The sequence below is a fragment of the Lissotriton vulgaris genome, chromosome 2_1, assembly GCF_964263255.1.
Source record: "Lissotriton vulgaris chromosome 2_1, aLisVul1.2, whole genome shotgun sequence".
NCBI classification, from domain to species: Eukaryota; Metazoa; Chordata; class Amphibia; order Caudata; family Salamandridae; genus Lissotriton; species Lissotriton vulgaris.
The window spans coordinates 1,066,488,107-1,066,509,197 of record NC_141687.1 but is presented as its reverse complement, the minus strand read 5'-3'; the positions used below and the strand labels follow the sequence as shown (position 1 = coordinate 1,066,509,197).

Below are 21,091 nucleotides of genomic sequence, written 5' to 3'. Positions count from 1 at the left end.
CCAGGGCCACTACCCATGTGGTGGATGCAAGGTATGTGGACTAACCAGAAAAAGCAAACAAATAACTTTCGGGAATGGAACTGTCTGGGAGCAGAGAGCGTTCAGTAACTGCAACAGTACGAATGTGGTATATCTTATAACCTGCCCATGCCAACTGGAATACGTAGGCATGACTAGTAGAGCAATTAAAGTAAGGATTGGTGAACACAAAAGTACAATCAAATGCAGAAAATCAAGTACCAAACTGACTAACCATTTCCTGGAAATGAACCACAAACCCGAGGAAATCAAGTGGACAGTAATAGAACTAGTAAAAAATGAGAGATTTCTGTTGGAAAAAGAACAACGATGGGTCTTTCGCATCCAGTCACACAAGCATGGATTGAACGATGATATACCATGGAGCCAAATGTAGGCTAGTCAAAAATTGTTCTTTCCCCCCCCCAGCAGTCTCCTTTCTTCCCCCTTGGGATTCCATCCTATAACTAATGTCTGTACATAATGATCACCATCTATTGAGTCACTACTATAATGAATTGCCAAGCGCTTGGGAAACTATGAAGGTATATATGCAACAACTAGCATCTCAACCCCAACCCCTGACTTGTCTCCAAAAAATATCCTCTTTAAAAAATTTTTTTGAGAATATATTTATCTTCACGAAGTAACAACATGTACCAATGAACCATACCATTTGAAAATCTCGTGGTATCCTCTCAAAAATAAGGGCGAGGATAATTGCGTTATTTAGATACTGTCAAGCCGATTTTTAGAAAGAGAAAAAAGACTCCCGCCTCCTCGGCCCTTCGGCTGTGCCGAAAACACACCGCCATATTTGTTAACGCTCTAGCGTTAGTAAAGGGGCGGCACCCAACGCGCAACGAAGGCGGAAGCATAGTCGCTTTCAAAACACCGTGGCACTCGAGTCCGGCAATCCTCGGAGGTGCACGGGGGTAGGAACAATGCTTTCCTTTTGCCGCAGAATTGTAAGTAATAGACTCCGACCTTGAGTCTTTAATAAACGGGTCGCAGGGGCAGATGAGACGCACAGAATACCTCGTGGCATTTCTGTTCAAACACCTGAACAAAAACCTTGTTTTCCATAGCAAAACTGCGCAGATTACCCTTCGCCTGCAAAACCTCATGGGGCATAGATAACTGCTGAGATAAGTATGTCAAACATTACTACTGTTAAAAACAATAGCAAGGAGGTCCCCCTCCCCTCTCTTTTGTTAGTTTGTTGGAAATGCATTGAGTCGCGATTGTTGTTGTGTATGTGTGAGATTACAAGGAAGGTCCCGACATAAACGGTACCACTGGTGTCCCCCACAAAGGGCTGGGAAACCGAGAGAAACATTATTACATGTTTTATTGTGAAAGAGAACCGCTTTTGAATCCTTTGAAATACCACAAGTGCCCTATCAGAAAGGCAAATACCTGTTCGTTTGTGTGTCATTTAGAGAACAATGTTTTTTGCATAAATTTATTTTGGTTTTTCTCTTCCCTCTTTTCTTGCAGAGACCGCAATAGGTCGATTTTTCTGCCTCACTTGGGCCAACTCATGCCCAGAGGCCTAAACAGCCAACTGATTTTTGTTGGCTGTTTATAGGACAGTAGGCATCACTTGTTAGTAACTGAGTAAATACAGTAGGGACTGTTCTTTTGGTCCTGATGAGTAAGCAGTGGGGGACTGCTTACGAAACATGTCGACAAGGTAGTGGCTAATGCCCTACCACACAACCCTTTCTTAATATTCCCAGCTGGAGAAGTTAATAAAATTGTTTTTTTCTACCAAGCCAGGGAATTTTTAACATTTTTTTCCATTTTTCTCACTTTTTGCACCCTCACTAGTGGTAGGTCCCTACACCTCACTGATTCCCATACACCCACACATAGCCACTGTCACATCTTAGTGCTCCCGCGTATTCCGTTTGGTCGCAGCACGCCCCGTCCCGTTATAGGGGCGGGAAGACCCCTATGATGAAGCATGACTCTACTTGGTTTTTTAGAGTGTGAGGGGTATTTTAACAAGCACATTGTGCTCCCATCTTTCCACGTGTAAGAGAGAGCCTAGCACCTATGACAAATACTTTATAAAAATAGTATCGATTATTTGTTTTTGTCAGAATTAACTCTTCACAGATTCTATCCAAAAATGGCAGTTGTACTCCTCGTGCCATTTAAGCATGCCTACAAGCTTGTATATTGTTTTATCACTTCAATATGTATCTAAATCAGCACACTACTGGTTTATGTTGATGCACACGAGTACCCTTAACCTTGCATTCACTTGTTCCCTCACCCAGGAAAAACATCCAACTTCTGGAGAAGGAGTACACGTTCTGGATGACAAACCGCAGCTTGGAGATTGAAATCAACAGAAGAAATTACACTCTGAATCGGTACAGTGTTCAAGTGGGGGGTCCCAGGTACGTTGCATGGCTTTCTCCTCTTGCTGGCATTTAATGCTGCCCCATATACCTCTAAACTGGGAGGCATGCATGTCTGTAGACAACTACTAGGCCAGTGGTTCTTAACCTGTGTTCCGGGAACCCCTGGGGGATTCGCAAAGCGTATTCAGGGGGTCATCTACTGCTTGGAAAATTAAACATCATTAATAGATGATGTGAGAAGTTGGCCTGATATGTGATGTTTCCAATTCTGGAACCACCTTGTATCAGTCCAAACAATCCCTTATGGTGTCTGGTTGTAAGTCAACCTTATTAGACAAGCTATCCTAATGGTAGCATGGACTAAGCAGCCTTAAAGGCTTAACTTAAGAGGTCGTGTTAAGCGAGCTGTTTTACCAATCACAATCCTGTAATACCAAATGAAAGGACACCACACAAGTTATATTTAAAAATATATGTATTTATTTCTAAAATAATCCTCTGTACTCTTTATGAGTGCAGAGGCACAAGCGTTAAAACAAAAGCACAGTTAAACATATGAAAGTTGCACAATTATGGATGAGGCCGGGGGGCCACGCAAACCATATATTAAAAAAGTGGTATAAGAGATACCAATCGAACAGTGGTTGGGCCTAGGGAATCGCTGGGAGCAGTCGGGACTAGCAATGCTGAAGTCGGGGAAAGCCAGCGGGATTCGGGTGCAGCGCTTAAAGCACACGCACGCACCAATGCAAAGTCAATGGTGCGTAAAAGTTATAAAGTTATAGTTTAAGGAGACTTCCGCTTAACCTAGCAAGATGAAACTTTAGACACATACACTATAGGTGTGTACCAGTGTGGAAACACCGGCGTTGATGAGTTACCTCACCCACAGGAAGCGGGTGCACAGGTGCGAAGTAGTGTCGGGTTTTGTCACTCTGGTTGATGGTGCTTGGAGCTGAAGATGCTGCAGGCGTCGTGAAGGAGAAGTGTTCGGTGTGATCCAAGGGTGGATCAGAGTTGTAGAGTACCTGAAAGCAGAGAGGACAGAGTCTGGGTCACTCAGCAGTGACCAGGATGGAACCAGGACGGAACCAGGCAATGTCGGGCGCAATCAGGTGGTTGTTGAGGAGCTTCTCTCCACTGCCACGTGGACTCTAGGGCATCTGCGACGTCCAGGAGTGGATCACGAGCTGTCCCACAAAGACTCTCGCCGTTGGCGGTGTCGGCTTCAGGATTGGAGCGAACAACACTTGGCAAGAGCAATCCATGCAGGACTGGAAGATTGCTTCTCACTCAGACCAGGAGGGTCAGAGCGGGTGCTCCTTTTCAGAGGAGCGAGTGCAAGTCTGGAGCAACCAGAATCACAAGTTAGATTACGTAATTCGTCGGCACAGGGGCCACAAGCCAACGGGCAAGTGACCGGGCCAACACGTTGATCCAAAAGAAGCAGAAGGGCCCCACGCAGCACTCGGTGAGTGTAGAGGGGTGAGCTTCGGTGCAAAAGTGGCTCAGGGCTGGGGCCTCTCAAACCCCGATGTACAGCTTTGAGGGTCACTCGTGGGCTGCACGGTCAGTGTCTCGTGGTCTTTCCAAGATGGCGGGCACCACGCTTCCGGTCGCCTCCACGGGTCTCAGCTCTGCAGGGACTGTGGATCGGGCTGTTAGAAGGCAGGCTCGCTTGGTCTTGTCGATCTCTGTTGCTCGAGTTCCGGCGGGAACTGCAACAAAGCAAACATTGAGGTGCTGGATGGTGCCTGTTTGCACAGGGTGGTCACTCCTTGACCACAAGGGAGATTCTTCAGTCTTCTACGTCGAGTAGGATGTCAAAGGGTTCAGAGTTTTGTTTCATAAGTTTCAGTCAGGATAATCTGAGTGCGTTGGCACTGCTCCTATTCTTATACCAATCTAGGGGGTTGGATTACCTGCTAGGTCCCCTCCTATGGGTGGGACCCAGGAAGGAGGTGGTTACACCCCTTTCCCTTTGTCCAGGTCACGCTGGGACTGGGGCTGGTGTGCCCCAGAACCGGTTTGACCGGATTATGCAAGGGGAAGCCTTGTGCTCCCCAGGCACTGTCTGGTTTTTTTCAAACCTCCCTTCTACAATCCACTATCTCCTGTCTGGGGTGGTGTGACACCTCCCTGTGACCGGAAACCCATGGTCCAGGCCTCCTTGGCTGAGTTTCGGTCAGCAGCAGGAGGTCAGACTCGTGTCTGTGGCAGAAGCATCCATTTTGTGGTGCTGAGGCTCCTTTTAAAATCAACCGCGTTTTAGCAAAGTAACATGTTGTCTCCCTCTAGAGGGGTGGAATGCTATCCCCGTCGACAGGACTGTCGAGGGGATAGTATTACAAATCGTATGACACCTTACACAACATGTTTTGATAAAGCCAAACCAAAGTTAACATATAACCGCGAGGATTATAATGCACTTAATAGTATATGGTATGGCATTATCCCGGAACAGCTTAGGGAATTGGTCCCGACAGCTGATGACAGGCTCAGCTCATGCTAGAGCACCATCTCACATAAAACCAAGTACTCTGCCTCCAGGATTGTTAAGTCCTGCCATAGGAGTGACTTATAGGTATATATGTGTCCAGATAGGTTTAGATATAGGCATACTATATCTAAGCAAGGGGTGATTACACCACCTTGCCCCTGCTGAGTGATCAGCCAGTTGTGTCAATTTTAGATAGCCAGCCAGGGGTGGCAAAAGTTATGCTGCAGCCCCTGGTAGGCCTTGGATGCACCTATGCCCTGGGCACCTATATTGCTCTGTACAGGGGCTGATAAGGTGACCCAAGCCAATCTAGTTATGCTCCTAGGGTACATGGAATCCATTTTACAGAGAGAGCAGATAGCCTGGGGCCCTGATTAGCAGGGAACCAGGCCAACTAAGTCGAAAACCAGCTAAACACAAGGCAAAAAACCTGGGGTAACCATAGTCAGGTAGCCACCTTCCTACAGATGAATAAAATGTATTCAAATAAAGAAACGAAATGTAAACTTGCACATTTTAAAACGTTTTGTAAATGTGAAGGAATTTGAAATTTGAGGATAAAGCATCCACAGATTGATTATTGGGAGCAGTGTAAGTTCATCAAACAGAATTTAGTATGGATGATGTGTGTTATGTTATGTTATGTTAAGGGCCTCTTGTAATACTAATGACTCACCCAGGGGCATATCAGCGCTAAGCTAGGCAAAAACCTGAAGGGGAAAAAATTGGATAAAAGAGCTGCAGAGATATGTGTGGCCTCAAATTTAGAAAAGCTCCAATCTTCCCATTTTAATTAAAATTGTGATATTTGTATGTGTGTATTTTTTTGAGGTTAAAATCATCAAAAATACTTAGGGTGTAGGCCCTGTTTCCAGTAAAGACACAGTGGGCTCCCCGGATTCCAATAAAGATTCAGTGAGTGCCTCTGGCTTCCAGTAATGATTAAGTAGTTGTCCACAGAAGTCAAAAGGTTAAGAACCATTCTACTAGGCTCTATGGAAATTTGGAAATATTCTTCATAGACAAGTAGATACCACTGAAAGACCTTTGAGGTTAGTCTTTATGTCACAAATATAGGCGTCCCTAAGAAAAGATGGCCGTTGCTCTTGCACAATGAAAAGATGGCGGGTGTCCACGTGCTTGAAAAGGTGGATCCCTGTTTTCCATGTTTCACTAGGTCTGAGAAAAGATGACCACATGTAAATTAAAGGGAAGACAAAATCACTGCCATCCATGCATCACACTGGTGGGGGAGGGAAAGGATTGACATAAACCTTGCACCATGAGAGGGAGGCATGATGACCATTAGCCATATCTCACATGTATAAAAAAATGACTGACATGCATCACATGGACAAGTGCTTGAGGGAAAGCTGGATGGCCTCTGACCATGCATTCCCTCCGGAAAGAAAAATTGCTATCACCAGTGCATCACGCAAGAGAAGTAAAGTGGTCACCATGCAAGTATTGCAATAGAGAAGAAAGACTAATAACATTTATTATATAACGCAAGGAGAAAAGATAACTTTTGTTTATGTATCACGCAGGATGAAAGCATGGCTGCCATCCATGCATCTCACAAGGGAGAGCAAGGTGGCCTTCGTCAATGCAGATCTCTGCGGCTAGGGAGCTAATGGCCATCAAGCGTCATGTAGCAGGAAAAAGGTACCTTCTGTCTGTGTATGACTTAAGTGGGGATGATGCTGCCAGTCATGCATCCTATGTGGTGACCTTCAATGCATTGCACAGGAGAGAAAAGATTACTTCCTTCCATGTGTCACCTAAATGAAGAAACAATATTTTCTGCTAATGCAGCAAAGAATGACAAAAAAGATTGGCACCTTCAGTACACAAGGTAAAAAGAGATCTACCATCCATACCTCGCACAGGAGGGGAAAGCTGGTCACCACCCATGCCACATGAAGGATGATTACAGTTTGATCACTGTCCATTCATCATGCTTTGGAGGAAAAGTGGCTACCATTCGGGATGAATGATCGGCCCAACATCCCAACTGGAGTACTGAGTGATTATGGCTAACACTCCCTCTTGACTGCCTTACTTGCGTCCCAAGGTGGGAAGAAAGATGGCAGATTTACACATATTAACCAATGTAGAAAAGATGACCGCCAAGCATGTCTTACACGGGAAGCAGAAAGTTGACACCAAGCTACTCCTCACATTGGGAGGGGAAGCCTACCGCACCTCGCACAGGTGTGAAAGGTGAATAATATCCACTCCTCACCCAGGAGGAGGACGTCTGGCTGCTCTCTGCGCATCTCAGGGAGTGGTGAGATGATAGAGTTAAGGTAATTACCTCATTCTGAAGATGCAGGTGCTATGAGGCCAATTTTGTCTTGTTACTTGCTCCACTTTTTTACCACTCTACCTTATTTTCACAGACCAGAGGCTTATATGGATGACCTGAAACAAGGCGCATGCTTGGAAGAGGGTAAGCGGGCTGTATGCCACTGTCCCATCACCCTCTGTGCCTTGTAGGGAGTTTTTTTTTAATTCTAGCTGCCTCACTTTTAAAAATGTTTACTGTGCATCTCATGATCTGTAGCCCTTAGTGTGTCCTGACTATATTATTAATAGTAATGTTTGTTATGTTACACTCTTACGGTGATCTATGTTATGTAGCATTTCAAGCAAATCTATATTTTAGTTTATTCTGTGCTGAGCCATACTGTACTAATTACTTTCAGCTATATTGTCTCAAATGTTTTTGGTATGCTTATACTACAGCAGGTTTTTGATATATTGTAATGTAACGCTTTGCTATTTTATGGAAATTTATGATATGCTATTGGATTCTGTGCTAAATTACTGTATGTTTTGGTATGCTAAACCATGTTCTGTTCATGTATGATGTGTCACGCAGTTATCCACTACGGGAAGGGTACATGTATAACTTTGCATGCACTTCTGTGTTATGTTATCCTGTGTTGTCATTCATTCTGCACTGCTTTATCATACTACCTTATTCAAGTGCCATGTCTTTCTGTTTTATTGTTACGTTGCTTTGCTGTCCTATATGTTAAGCAGATTTTTGTGATGTCATTAGATATTTTTTTCTGTATCACAGTGTGCATTCCTTTGTATGTCTGGGTTTTCACATCACAGCTGCCGTAGAGACCTATTGCTTACAATATACATAGAGTGGGCTATACGTCTGCCCTTTTCAACAATTGGCTTACTTTGACCAGCCTCTTTATGCCTTTGGACTTTATCAGTCCATTTTTTGGCTCAGCCCAGTGGAGTATTTGTCGCACTCCTAATGCTATTGGATGATTGTCTTCTGCCTCCACTCGAGTGCTTGCATTGAACTGCATGAGAGGCTACCTTACAACTGCAGAACTCTGTCTGTCTGCTCTTGTGTATATCGTTTTAGTGTACTAGTTAGCAATTCAAACACAGAACTATTAGCTTTGCCAATCCTTGTTTTGTTTGTGTGTTGCAACTCAATATTTCTTACAGCCTTTTTTTCTGTGCTTGAGGGTTGTCGGCGTCATTATTGCGTCCTTTCCTGAGCAGATGGGGCTGGGGATGATGGGGGAAGGTGTGCTGTTGTGAATCTGGCCATGCAGAATCCCCTGAACACACTGGGCCCACACAAGACCTTCAGACAAGCCTAGGCTATTAACGGGCATTGCTATGGCACACCGGTGGTGGCATGGAGCCACTTTGTGTGCCACATGTATTTTTGGTTGAGTCTTAGCCTCTTGCTATCTCCATTGGTCCCAGTGTCATAGTAGGCATGCCCTTACACTTCTACTCTGAGAATGTCAACTCTTGTGTGGGGTCTGACCATAGGCCTGCATTAAAGCCATCTATAGGCAAGTATTAAACCCACCTATGTATTAAAGTCAAGTAAAGGTAACTCTGAGACCTGTTTTAAAGCAATCTATAGATATGCATTAAAATAATGTATGAATCATGTGGTGCCACCAATAGGTGTGTATCGACATCATTTAACAATATTTAAATGCATTTCTTGAAACCTCCTAGAGGTCTGTGTTAAAGCTCTGTTTAGGTCTAAGTTAGAACCAACTAAATGTACATTTAAATGTGGTATATGAAAACCATAATTAGGTCATGTGTATTAAAGTCAGCTGCGTCTCAAAGGAAAGTACAGGTCTACTTTAAAGGCATCAGCAGCATTCCTCCAGCACACGCAATTTCACAGAATTACATGAAAGTTATTTCACACATTTCAAAGTTTGTTGATGTCACGTATTCAGTCATTATTGTTTCACTGCCAACACATATATTTCGTCAATCGGGCATCTTGTCACACAACTTCATCAGGGCTAGAACAAAACAAAGCCACAATTTTGCATAGGCCACAAGTCCTTACTATGAATACTATCATCCTATGACATGGTGTGACATTTTGTGTAAACCCATGCGTCAAAATCGGTGTACAGTTTCTGGACCTTTGTCATTGTAGTTACAGTTAGCGCTGCAACGTATATACAAGAGCATATCAAGCCTGGTGTTGGCCACAAATATGCCTCCTCCATCCAAAGTGAAAAAAAAGCCATACATGCAAACAATAAAAAGTAGCGGGGCAAGAAGCCCTACCGAAGAGGCACGTGTTGGTAGTGGGCAGTGGCGCAATAAAGATTGGGCATATGACATCAAGAAACGTTGACATTTGTGAAATAATTTTCATATAATTTATGCAATTGCGTGTGCTTAAGGAATGTTGCTGTTCATAAAAGCTTAGGGTGTATTGAGGGTGTGGGGTGAACGCCTTCTCTGTGAACACAACATTATAGATTCAGTCTAAAGTAGATATTGTGTGAGACGATTAGTGAGCCCCAGGAGTTCCTAATCACCCCTGTTTTAAGTACTTTAAATGCATCTATAGGTTTTTATTACAGCATCCAATAGCAGGGGCGGCTCTAGGCTCATGGTGGCCCTGGGCAGGGAACATAGGTAGCGGCCTCCGGAGGAACGCAGGTTCATAGGCCAGTAAAGAGGGAGGGGGTCAGGGTGTTTGGAAGTGGAACAGAGCCGGAGTCCGCCAAATCCCTGCCAGGGGCCGTCAAGCAAATATGAATCCATCCTCAAAGGATTATTATATTAAGGATATATATAGGCATTAAGGATATATATTGGCATGGTGGCCCCTGGGGTTTGGCGGCCCTGTGCAGGTGCACAGCTTGCACATGCCTAAGGCCGCCCCTGCAATAGATACCTGATTTGGTCATCCCAAAGTCTATAGTATAACCGTTATAGGTACGAAATATTGACATCTAAAAATATTAAAGTAATCTATGGACCTTTGTTAAAAGATATCTTTAGGAATATATGCCATCTTAAGGTGTGTATTTTAGCCATATATAAGTGTGTATTAAAGTCTTTACATGTTTTTATTACATTATTCCATAGGTATTTTTAGATGCAAGTATTTAAGCCATCTATACACTTGCATTACAGCCAAATATGATCTTTACAAGCCTATATTTGGCCTTAATAAAGTCATCTATTGGTCTCTATAAATGTAATTTTCAGCCCTGTATTAAAGACATCTGAACAGCTGTAGTAAAGGTATATATATGTCTGTTGTAAAGCCAAACTACAGACCTGCATTAAATCCACCTATAGGTCAGTTGTAAAGGCACATACAGATTACTTTATTATTGGTTCACATATGTTTTTAATAAATACGTTCAGGTGTTATTGATATAGACCTATAGATTTCTCCTTAATGGCCTATGTTCAACTTTAATATACATGCAAAGAAGACATGATTGAAGGCCTAATTGTGATGGCTTAAGGCCATCTACAGAAGCTTCAAGGTCTCTACTGGTCTTTAGTACAGTAATCTTAGGTTTTTATAAAAGTTAACTATAGGTCTGAATTAAAGTCATCTAAAGTAGGAATGTATTACAGTTATTTTTTATTTTTTTTAAACTTATTTTCATTATACTAGGGCATTGTTAATCACATAAATTATAACATTCTCCATTTACACGTAGTCTGCCCATGGGCTCTCAACATGGATTACATTGCAATATGCGTTGTGTATTAAAGTTATTTATAGTCATGTATTAAAGATGCCTATAGCTGTCTAACTAGTTCTTCTTCAGTCCTTTATTAAAGCCATCTACAAGTCTCCATTTAAAGTCAACTGTAGGTCTGTATTAATGTCATATGAAGGTGGTTATTAAAGTAATATAAGGCTTGTATTAAGCCATGTAGACGACTGTATAAAGTAACCTAAAGATTTATGTTAAAGTAATCTAACAATCTGTATTATGGTATTCTATAGGCCTTTATTATGGCCATGTACACATACGTTTTAAAGTCTCCTATAACTCTGTATTAAAGCCATCATTAGGTATGCATAAAGCTATAGAAAAGCCTAGATTGATCCATCTAATGACCTAAATATGTATGAAAGCCAGCCATGGTATTTTATTGTCATCCTTTATGTTCAAGCAAATCTGTAGGTATGTCTTACCGACGGTTATATAGCTTTATCAAAGCTATCCAGAACCATGTATTAAAGCCATATAAAGGTTTGTGTTAAAATTATGTTATGGTAATTATTAATCTATGGGTATTTGATAAATGTTATCTATAGGTCTGTATTAATTGCCATCCGTAGGCCTGTACTACATTTATTGAAGCCATAACGGGACTCCATTTCATATATATAGATATATAGATCTGTATTAAGTTGATTTACAGTCTAGTTTTGAAGGCACTCTAGGGCTATGTCTGTATTAAATCTACATATGCCCGTTTTAAAGCCACTGACGGCTCTTTTTTTAAACCATCCAGTGGCTTGTATTAAAATGGAGTATACAGCTACATGAAAGCTACTTATAGGTCTCCATCACAGTCATCCATTGATGTATATTAAATCTATGGCTAGATCTCAGTTAAAACTATATATAAGTCAATATTAATTTCATCTAAATATATTCATTAAAGTAATCTACCGTCCCCTATTAAAGGTGTCTCTATGTGTGTATTAAAGCCATCTCTAGGGATGAATTAACAAGAACTACATGCCTATAATAATTTGAGCAACATATGTTCTATTAAAGCCATTTATGGGCCTGCATTAAACGCTCTATAGGGATCTTCCGAAGCCATCTATTGGTCTAAATGAATCAGTAAATATTTTATTAAAATAAACTATAGGTCTGTTACTAAAATCTGCATTAATATCCTTTAACAGTTTTGATTAAAGTAGTCTGTGGGTCTGTGTTCCTCACACCTGGGTCTGCTCAGCCAACGGACATTTTGTTAGGTCATTTTGGTGTGCCCTTCTTTCGTCTTGCTGCTTGTTTGTTATTCTGTCTGTACACACGGTGACCCACACAGATGCCAGGCAGGTGCTTATTTTGTCCTCCTAGCTTCTCTGCCATCCTTTTTCAGGTTACTTGTTGGTTGAGCTCAACTGTATTTCCTCAATTGGTCCTATTTTTTGTGTCAGTTTGTCTTTCAATACACTCCCTGATGCCCAGTCTGTCCATCATCCATACGGTCTTGACCCACCATAAAAATTGCATGTTTCAGGCAGACTCTATCCTTCAGGTTCAACTATCTAGCCTTTGTATCTCTTTCCTTACTCCTGCTCGTCACTTTTGTTTAACAGTTTGTGCATGCTATGACCCTCACAGATATGAATCTCATTGTTCATTATCGTCTTATGTCATCTTTTCTACTACTCTGTTTTGGTTGGCCGTCCATTTCAGTAAACGTCTGAACACACTATCACCCCTACAGGTCCCAGACAGACCCTCTTTGCAGATCTCAAGGCAGCCGCAGAGTCCGGTTGGGACTTTTCTTCACGCTGGTACGTTGGTTCAAATGCCGGCCAAGCCACGCTTACTGACACGCGGACCAGCACCATAGTACCTGTTGATCTCAATGCCATACTGTGTCGGGTTGAGCAGCTGTTGGCTAAATTCCATGGCATGCTGGGTAAGTGCTTGGCCTTTGACCTTCTCCTAGTCCTCCTGCAAAGTTACACAGATATTGTGCCTGTGAGCAGTTCCCAACTCTGAGTACCCTTTTGTTAAAACTATGAAATCCTAGGCATTACGTTCTTCAAATAACAGCAGAGCATTATTCCCATCCAACTTATCATTGCTAGTTAACAATGGTGTATGAAGGAACCATGCATGCTGTTACTACACGTCTTCACAACACGTCCATTACAGCACATATGCTTTTACCACAAAACGTTTTACCACGCACATGCCTTTACCAGGCATGTCTTTACATCTTTACAACAAAAATGTAAGTATTTTACAGTTTTATATATTCCCCTTTGCTCCGTAGGGTCCTTGGGGGCCAACTTCCCCTCCTGTAACCTCCAGTAAGGTCCACACAGTGGGATTACTGAGAGGTCTCAGGAGGCCACACACCCTTTATCCACCACTCTGCATTCACGTCTCCTGGCTCACTGCTTGTTGGAGGATAAAGTCACCTTGGCACCAGAGGGACGTTGGGGGCCAACATGTCCTCCTGTTACCTCCAGCAAGGCCCACACAGCGGGATTACCGAGAGGTCTTCGGAGGCAACGCCCCCTTTCTCCACCACTCTGCAAACACATCTCCTGGCACACTTATGGTTGGGGGATGAAGTCCCCTTGGCTCCAGAAGGTCCTTGGGTGGCAACTACCCCTCTTGTAACCTCCAGAAGAACCCACATAGCTGTATTGCTGAGATGTCGTCAGAGGCCACGCCCCCTTTCTCCACCACTCTGCAAACACTCCTCCTGGCGCACTAGTGGTTGTGTTGAAAGTCCACTTTAGTCATAAGGCCCTCAAGAGCCAAGGGGACTTCATCCCCAAACGAGTAGCGCCCCAGGAGGCATGTTTGCAAAGTGGTGGGAAAAGGGGACGTGGACTGGTCTCAAGAGAGTTGCTTGGCTTTATTCTTTTTTTAGGGCAGGGGGGCTATGTGGGCTTAATTTTGGCCCCGGTGACCCCATACCCCAGGGTCAGTATTTATGAAATGGAGAGGGGTGAAACGCCACCCAAAAACCCCTAAACCCTAAAAATACCCTTGCCACCCAAAAATCCATAAACACCCTAATCCATAAAAATACAATTTCTACCCAAAAACCCTTACCCACCCAAAACCCTAAAAATACCCTTGCCACCCAAAAACCCTAAAAATACCCTTGGCGCCCAAATACCCATACCCACCCTAAACTCTAAAAATACCCATGCCTCCAAAAAACCCATACCCACCCTAAACCTTAAAAATACCCTTGCCATCCAAAAACGTATACCCACCCTAAACCGTGAAATACGCTTCCCACCCAAAAACCCATACCGACCCTAAAAATTACCATGACCTGCATAAACCTTTACCCACCCTAAACACTAACATATATACATGTATATATATATGTATATTTAAAAATTTTGAATTTAAAAATATTTATTTAGCGCACTTGTACCCAGCGGTTTCATGGCGCTTTTCAGATTGCGAACAGCAGCGGTGGCAAGGAGAGATTAGGCAGTAAAAGCTCGGGAGAAAAGCAAAGTTTTAAGACTTTTCCGAAACTCAATGTAAGAAGAAGTAGTGCGAAGTCCCATAGGGAGGGAGTTCCAGAAAGCTGGAGCGAGAACAGCAAATTTTGTTCCACCGGCCTTCTTCTTTCTGAACCGTGGAGTGGCCAAGAGTGCCATGTGGGTGGAGCGGAGTTCTCTACCTGGCATGTAAGGCTTGATGGCAGAGCATATAAACTCCGGAGCGGTGCCCATTCTGGCCTGGAAGGTGAGGCAGCCAAGTTTAAATAAGGCTCGCTCTTTCACAGGCAACCAGTGTAATGCCTGCAATAAAGGGGTGGCTCAATGAAATTTAGGCAGGCCATGAATCACGCGGGCAGCCTGGTTCTGCACTAGTTGCAAACGGCGAATAGCATAGGCTGGCGTGCCATTATAGATTATGTTGCCATAATCAAGGCGTGAGAGCACCATTGCCATCATGATGATTTTTAGAGCCGGGAGGGAAAAGAAGCGGGAGATCTGCCTGATTGTCCAGAGGAAGAAAAAACAAGAGGACACCACAGAACTAACCTGAGAGTGGACAGAAAGTTGGGAGTTCAGAAGGATGCCAAGAGTTTTAACCTTAGGAACAGGGAGTGGGGGAGCACCAAGTGAAGGGGGCCAATGGGACGGAGACCAGGGGCTGCAACCACCTCCGGTCAAGACCATCTCCGTCTTGTCCGGATTGAGTTTGAGGTGGTTGCAGTTCATCCAGTCCTGAATGAACAGCATAACAGTTTGGACATTCAGGGCGGATGAGGGAGAATGGAAAAGGTTGAAAATTAGCTGGAGGTCATCGGCGTAATTAAACACCGTGACCTCGAGCTGCTGCAACATAAAAATGAGGGGATAGATGTATAAATTAAACAAAAGAGGGGAAAGTGAAGAGCCCTGGGGGACACCACACACTACCTTGCGGGAGGCGGCAGTGAAGCCGGCGAGATGGACCGCCTGGGCCCTCTCGCTCAGGAAGGACTCGAGCCACGCGAAGGCTAAGCCCTCTATGCCCGCCGCCCTGACACGGGTGAGAAGGATGGAGTGGTCCACCGTGTCAAAAGCGGCGGACAGATCTAAGAGGATGAGGGCTTGCGGGAGGTTGGTGTCGATGCCTTCACGTAGCCCGTCCATCACTGAGATCACCACCTTCTCCGTAGAGTGGAGGGGCCGAAAGCCCGCCTGGCAAGGGGAGAGGCAATGATTTATCTCCACGTGGGTGCTCAGGGTACTGGTCACATGGGTTTCTAAAACTTTGCCCAGGTAAGGCAAGAGAGAGATGGGACGATAGTTAGAAGAGGATGATGGGTCGGCGCCGGCCTTTTTTAAAATAGGGATGACGACTGCAGATTTGCGGGGGGTAGGGACAACCCCATTGCTGTGTGAGTCGTTGAGGAGTGTGAGGGGTGGGGTGGGACAAGCTAGGAAGATTTCTCTAAGGATATGAGCAGGGGCAAAGTCCAGCGGGGAACCCGATTTCACCTTTTAAAGCAGGGGGAGGAGTGTGGCTTTAGTCAGTGGAGGAATGGTAGTTAATTTAACTGATTGAACAAACAATGAGCTCTAGCGCTCTAGAAGGGCACACATGGCATCCCAGCCATCCAGCTTTAGAGCCTCCGTTCAGCTCTCACGCCCATTCTCCACTTTATTCTGATTCCCGATGCGTTTCGAGGCCACTACGCCTCTTCTTCATGGGGACACACAGCAGCAGGCAAGAAACACACCCTGTTGTTTGCCTTCACTTTTATTTGAGTTTTGTTGAACACCACCCTGAGTGGGCGTGGCTCAGCACATCCACCATCAGCATGATGGTACCTGTAGTCCTTAGGGTGTGTGTTAATCTCCCTTGAGTAGGTCGCAAGAAAAGAATGGTGAAAAGAATAAAGGACTGAAGTCATCACGAACCTCGAGTGCCGCCTCAAGTCTTCTTCTTTTGTGGCAGACTTTCGTGGAAATATATATATATATACATATATATATATATATATATATATATATATATATATATATATATATATATATATATATATATATATATATATATATATATATATATATATATATATATATATATATATATATATATTGGAAAACAAAGGAGGCGGCACAATCAGGATGTCTTTGTTAAGCCTTATTTATTTCAAGACTTTCACCCCACCAACGCGTTTCAGCCTCACACGGCCTTGCTCACGGTTGGTTAGTCCCTCTACAGTGTTTCTATTTATACTGGCCCATAGTTAGCCAATTATGAGGCATTATGGGATATGTAGTTTTTGTTACATTTCAGTGAAAAAAATTATTAAAAAAGAAAGAAAAGAAAGACTTGGCATGCTTGTTAATTTCAGCATGTTGTAAGTAACATAATATAATTATCATAATTCTGGGTCTAGTACCCTAGTCTTTTCATGATGTTCATAGTTTCATCTTTGAAAATATGGGGTATAGTACCCTATTTTCTTCTGAGGTTCTTAATCCAGGTGAATGTGCAGGTCCTCCCCAAAGTTCATCCCCCTTGGGTGCTTAGTACGGAGTCTGATGATCATCCGCGACTCCATTTGTCGTAATCTGCGGACCATGTCTCCTCCTCGTTCCATTTTGTCCAAAGCTTTTGCACCAAAGAAATGCATTTGCCTCCAATCTCCATTCTGGCATGTGCTCATGTGTTTGGCAGTGGCATATTGCATGTTGGAGTTTTTTACTGCCCTGATATGTTCTAAGATTCTTTTCTTCAACATGCAGGTCGTGCTCCCCACGTACTTCATTCCACACTTGCATTGAATTATGTAAACAAAATTTTTGGAGCTGCATGAAATTTGTTGTTCTATTTTCATGGACTTGCCGTTTGGTTCCTCAATCATTTTCATGTTTTTACCAATTTTGCAAGCCTTACAAGAATTGCAGGGTTTAAATCCATTACGTTGCGTGTCTAGCCAATTCTGTTTTGGTTTTTCTTGGAAGTGACTCTTAACCAGTAAGTCTTTCAATGAAGTATTCTTTTTGTATGTTATTAGAGGAGCATTTCCAATCGTGGTGCCAATGTCAGGATCTTTTGTTAGCACATGCCAATATTTTTTCATTATTCGGGCAATGTTTGAACTCTCTTTTTGCTTTCTTCAATGACTTTCTCTGCTTCTTCTGGTAGGGAACAACTTCATTCTTGTTCAGTTTATTGAAGTACAGTTTGAATTGTTCATCCGTGCCATGCCAAATAATGAATAGGTCGTCAATGTAACGAAGTCGGACTGCAATTTACATGCAATACCAGTACAAAAGAAATCGATTTCTTGGATACCAAAATATATGTACACAACGGGAAACTGGAATCTACCCTTTTCCGAAAAAAGACAGCCACAAACAGTGTACTCCATGGTACAAGCTTTCATCCTACACCCCTTTTGCGGAGTATACCGTACGGTGAATTTACAAGACTCAAGAGAAATTGTTCCCTACCAGAAGAAGCAGAGAAAGTCATTGAAGAAAGCAAATGTCGATTTAGAGCGAGAGGCTACGAGGAAAGAGTGTTAACCAAATGCAAACGCAAAATTGATCTAAAAACACGAACCCAAACACTGATGGAACAACCGAAAAAAACTGAAACAAATACTCCTCCAAGACTAATAATGACCTACAGCAAAGAGAGTTCAAACATTGCCCGAATAATGAAAAAATATTGGCATGTGCTAACAAAAGATCCTGACATTGGCACCACGATTGGAAATGCTCCTCTAATAACATACAAAAAGAATACTTCATTGAAAGACTTACTGGTTAAGAGTCACTTCCAAGAAAAACCAAAACAGAATTGGCTGGACACGCAACGTAATGGATTTCAACCCTGCAATTCTTGTAAGGCTTGCAAAATTGGTAAAAACATGAAAATGATTGAGGAACCAAACGGCAAGTCCATGAAAATAGAACAACAAATTTCATGCAGCTCCAAAAATGTTGTTTACATAATTCAATGCAAGTGTGGAATGAAGTACGTGGGGAGCACGACCTGCATGTTGAAGAAAAGAATCTTAGAACATATCAGGGCAGTAAAAAACTCCAACATGCAATATGCCACTGCCAAACACATGAGCACATGCCAGAATGGAGATTGGAGGCAAATGCATTTCTTTGGTGCAAAAGTTTTGGACAAAATGGAACGAGGAGGAGACATGGTCCGCAGATTACGACAAATGGAGTCGCGGATGATCATCAGACTCCGTACTAAGCACCCAAGGGGGATGAACTTTGGGGAGGACCTGCACATTCACCTGGATTAAGAACCTCAGAAGAAAATAGGGTACTATACCCCATATTTTCAAAGATGAAACTATGAACATCATGAAAAGACTAGGGTACTAGACCCAGAATTATGATAATTATATTATGTTACTTACAACATGCTGAAATTAACAAGCATGCCAAGTCTTTCTTTTCTTTCTTTTTTAATAATTTTTTTCACTGAAATGTAACAAAAACTACATATCCCATAATGCCTCATAATTGGCTAACTATGGGCCAGTATAAATAGAAACACTGTAGAGGGACTAACCAACCGTGAGCAAGGCTGTGTGAGGCTGAAACGCGTTGGTGGGGTGAAAGTCTTGAAATAAATAAGGCTTAACAAAGACATCCTGATGGTGCCGCCTCCTTTGTTTTCCAATAATTTCCTGGGTCAGGATCCGACCCCTAGGCAGAGCACACACTGCTGAGCGCGTCCAGAGGGCTGAAGGATCACTTTGCATTCATATATATATATATATATATATATATATATATATTTATATATATATATATATAATGTACTCACCTGCAAAATACTTACATTTTCGTTGTAAAGACATGCATGGTAAAGGCATATCCGTAGAAGAAAATTGTGTTGCAAAAACATGCTTTGTAAAGGCGTTGTGCGTTGTAGTAGATGCCCTGTAAAGGTAATGCGTGGTAACGTCCACGTTGTAAAGGCTGTTTCCCGGTAACAATGATTGGTGTTATGGAGTCATCTGTTAATGTTACTGTTAATTACGACTACTGAACTTTTGAGACCTGTCTTCAGTGCATCGAACGCCGACTCTCAGCTCCTTTCTCCACTCTTGACTCTTTCCTTATCCTATTTTGAATTCAGGCAACACAGAGAAGGCACAGGAGTTTCAGAACACTGTGGCCCAACGCAAGGAAGCCATTTACGCAGTTCTCTGGGACGACACTGTGGGTTCCTGGCTAGACTTCGATCTGCTGACCCGAACAAGGAGGAATGCATTTTACCCCAGTAACCTGTCTCCGCTGTGGGCAGACTGCATGACCAACCCTAACTTTGTTGAGAGGGTGGTGCAATACTTGGAGGTCAGACAGCTCTTTCTGAAACCCTGAATATTGTGTATTGTGACTGGTGGAACATGCACAGGATGTGCTGCTGGGTGTCAGAGAGTGGAAATCTCAGTTTCTTGTCAAGCAAGCTACTCTCTTGTGGTCGATATTCCAAAGGAAATGTGACTTCTGGTTGTACAATAGCTCTGCTCCCAATGACAGGGCTTCTAACATCTTTCCCTCAGGTTACATAAATCTTTCAGAATGCAGTTAGAAATATCACTCATCAGCGGTGGCTCCTCCGCTAAGGCGGAGGAACATCACCCCACTACTTTGTGAGCAGTTCAAAAAGGGAAAATAAAATGATAATAACGCAATGTTAATATCATTTAATTATTACGTACTAACTTAGGTGTAGGGCGGGGTGGGGCTGGTCTGGCCAGAGTATTGGGTGCTCTCTAAGTGCGCATGATGGTTTGGCTGGAAGTCTTGGGCCGGCCAAACAGTCATGCGCACTTAGCATGTATTCCACCCCGCTGTATTGCACAGCCTGGGCGTAGAACATGCCCAGCCCCTGTTTGAGCGCCGAACTACAGTGCTCAGATCAATCACAACGCTGCTGTCATGCTTGTGATAGCAGTGTTGTGATTGGCTAGGGGAGCCTGGGAGCCTATTTGCTTCCTGCTTCTAGAAGTCGACTGAAGAGGACTGAGAGGTGGCGGCCAGCCTGCAAGTAAGGGATTTTTTTTTCATACGCCCCGCACTGCTACCTCTGTTAAGTAGTATCCACCACTGACCATCATGCTGCACAGATCTCCCAGATATATGTTATACAAGCCCTACAAGATTTCTGAACTGTGCCTCAGATTATACATGTTAACAAGCTGAGTGTTCAGAAAGCTTAGCAATGCTGGGCAATGGTGCCAACTTGACCCTAACTTCAAGGGGAAAGGAGTGCTAACACATCCAGCAATTTGCGGTGCAATCATTTCACGCAATTGGGGCGGAACTATCCTTATAGCTAATTAAAGAAAAATACATTACGAACTGTGCCATTTATACACATCAGATGTATTAAGTAAACAAACACAATACAATTATAACAAACATGGTTTTGTGGATTTTATACTGCTCATAGGCTACTGAAAGTGATCTTTGAAAATGAGTTTGATTGCATTGACAAGTTAAAAGCAGATTCTACAGATTGTAATGCATAGCACATTAGATGAGTTATTTCTGTTATTTCAAGACAACTACTCATCTATCAAATTCTCTGATTCCTTTTGTGTCATGACAGTTTTGCTTCTGAAATATTTTGGAAACCCAGCAACATGCTCCTGACAGATTGTTGACTGAAGGTACAACTTAAGTCTGACCCAA

General features: G+C 43.0%; 1 protein-coding gene across 2 annotated transcripts in view; it reads left to right on the top strand.

Moving 5' to 3' along the window:
- Positions 1 to 21,091, top strand: part of TREH (trehalase) — a 269,250-nt gene that overhangs the window by 189,490 nt on the left and 58,669 nt on the right. For both annotated transcript variants that reach the window (XM_086956715.1, XM_086956716.1), the window contains exons 9-12: positions 2,307 to 2,429; positions 7,296 to 7,345; positions 12,646 to 12,843; positions 19,530 to 19,747. In XM_086956715.1, the coding sequence (XP_086812841.1) occupies positions 2,307 to 2,429; positions 7,296 to 7,345; positions 12,646 to 12,843; positions 19,530 to 19,747 (589 nt within the window). The remainder of the gene's footprint in view (positions 1 to 2,306; positions 2,430 to 7,295; positions 7,346 to 12,645; positions 12,844 to 19,529; positions 19,748 to 21,091) is intronic.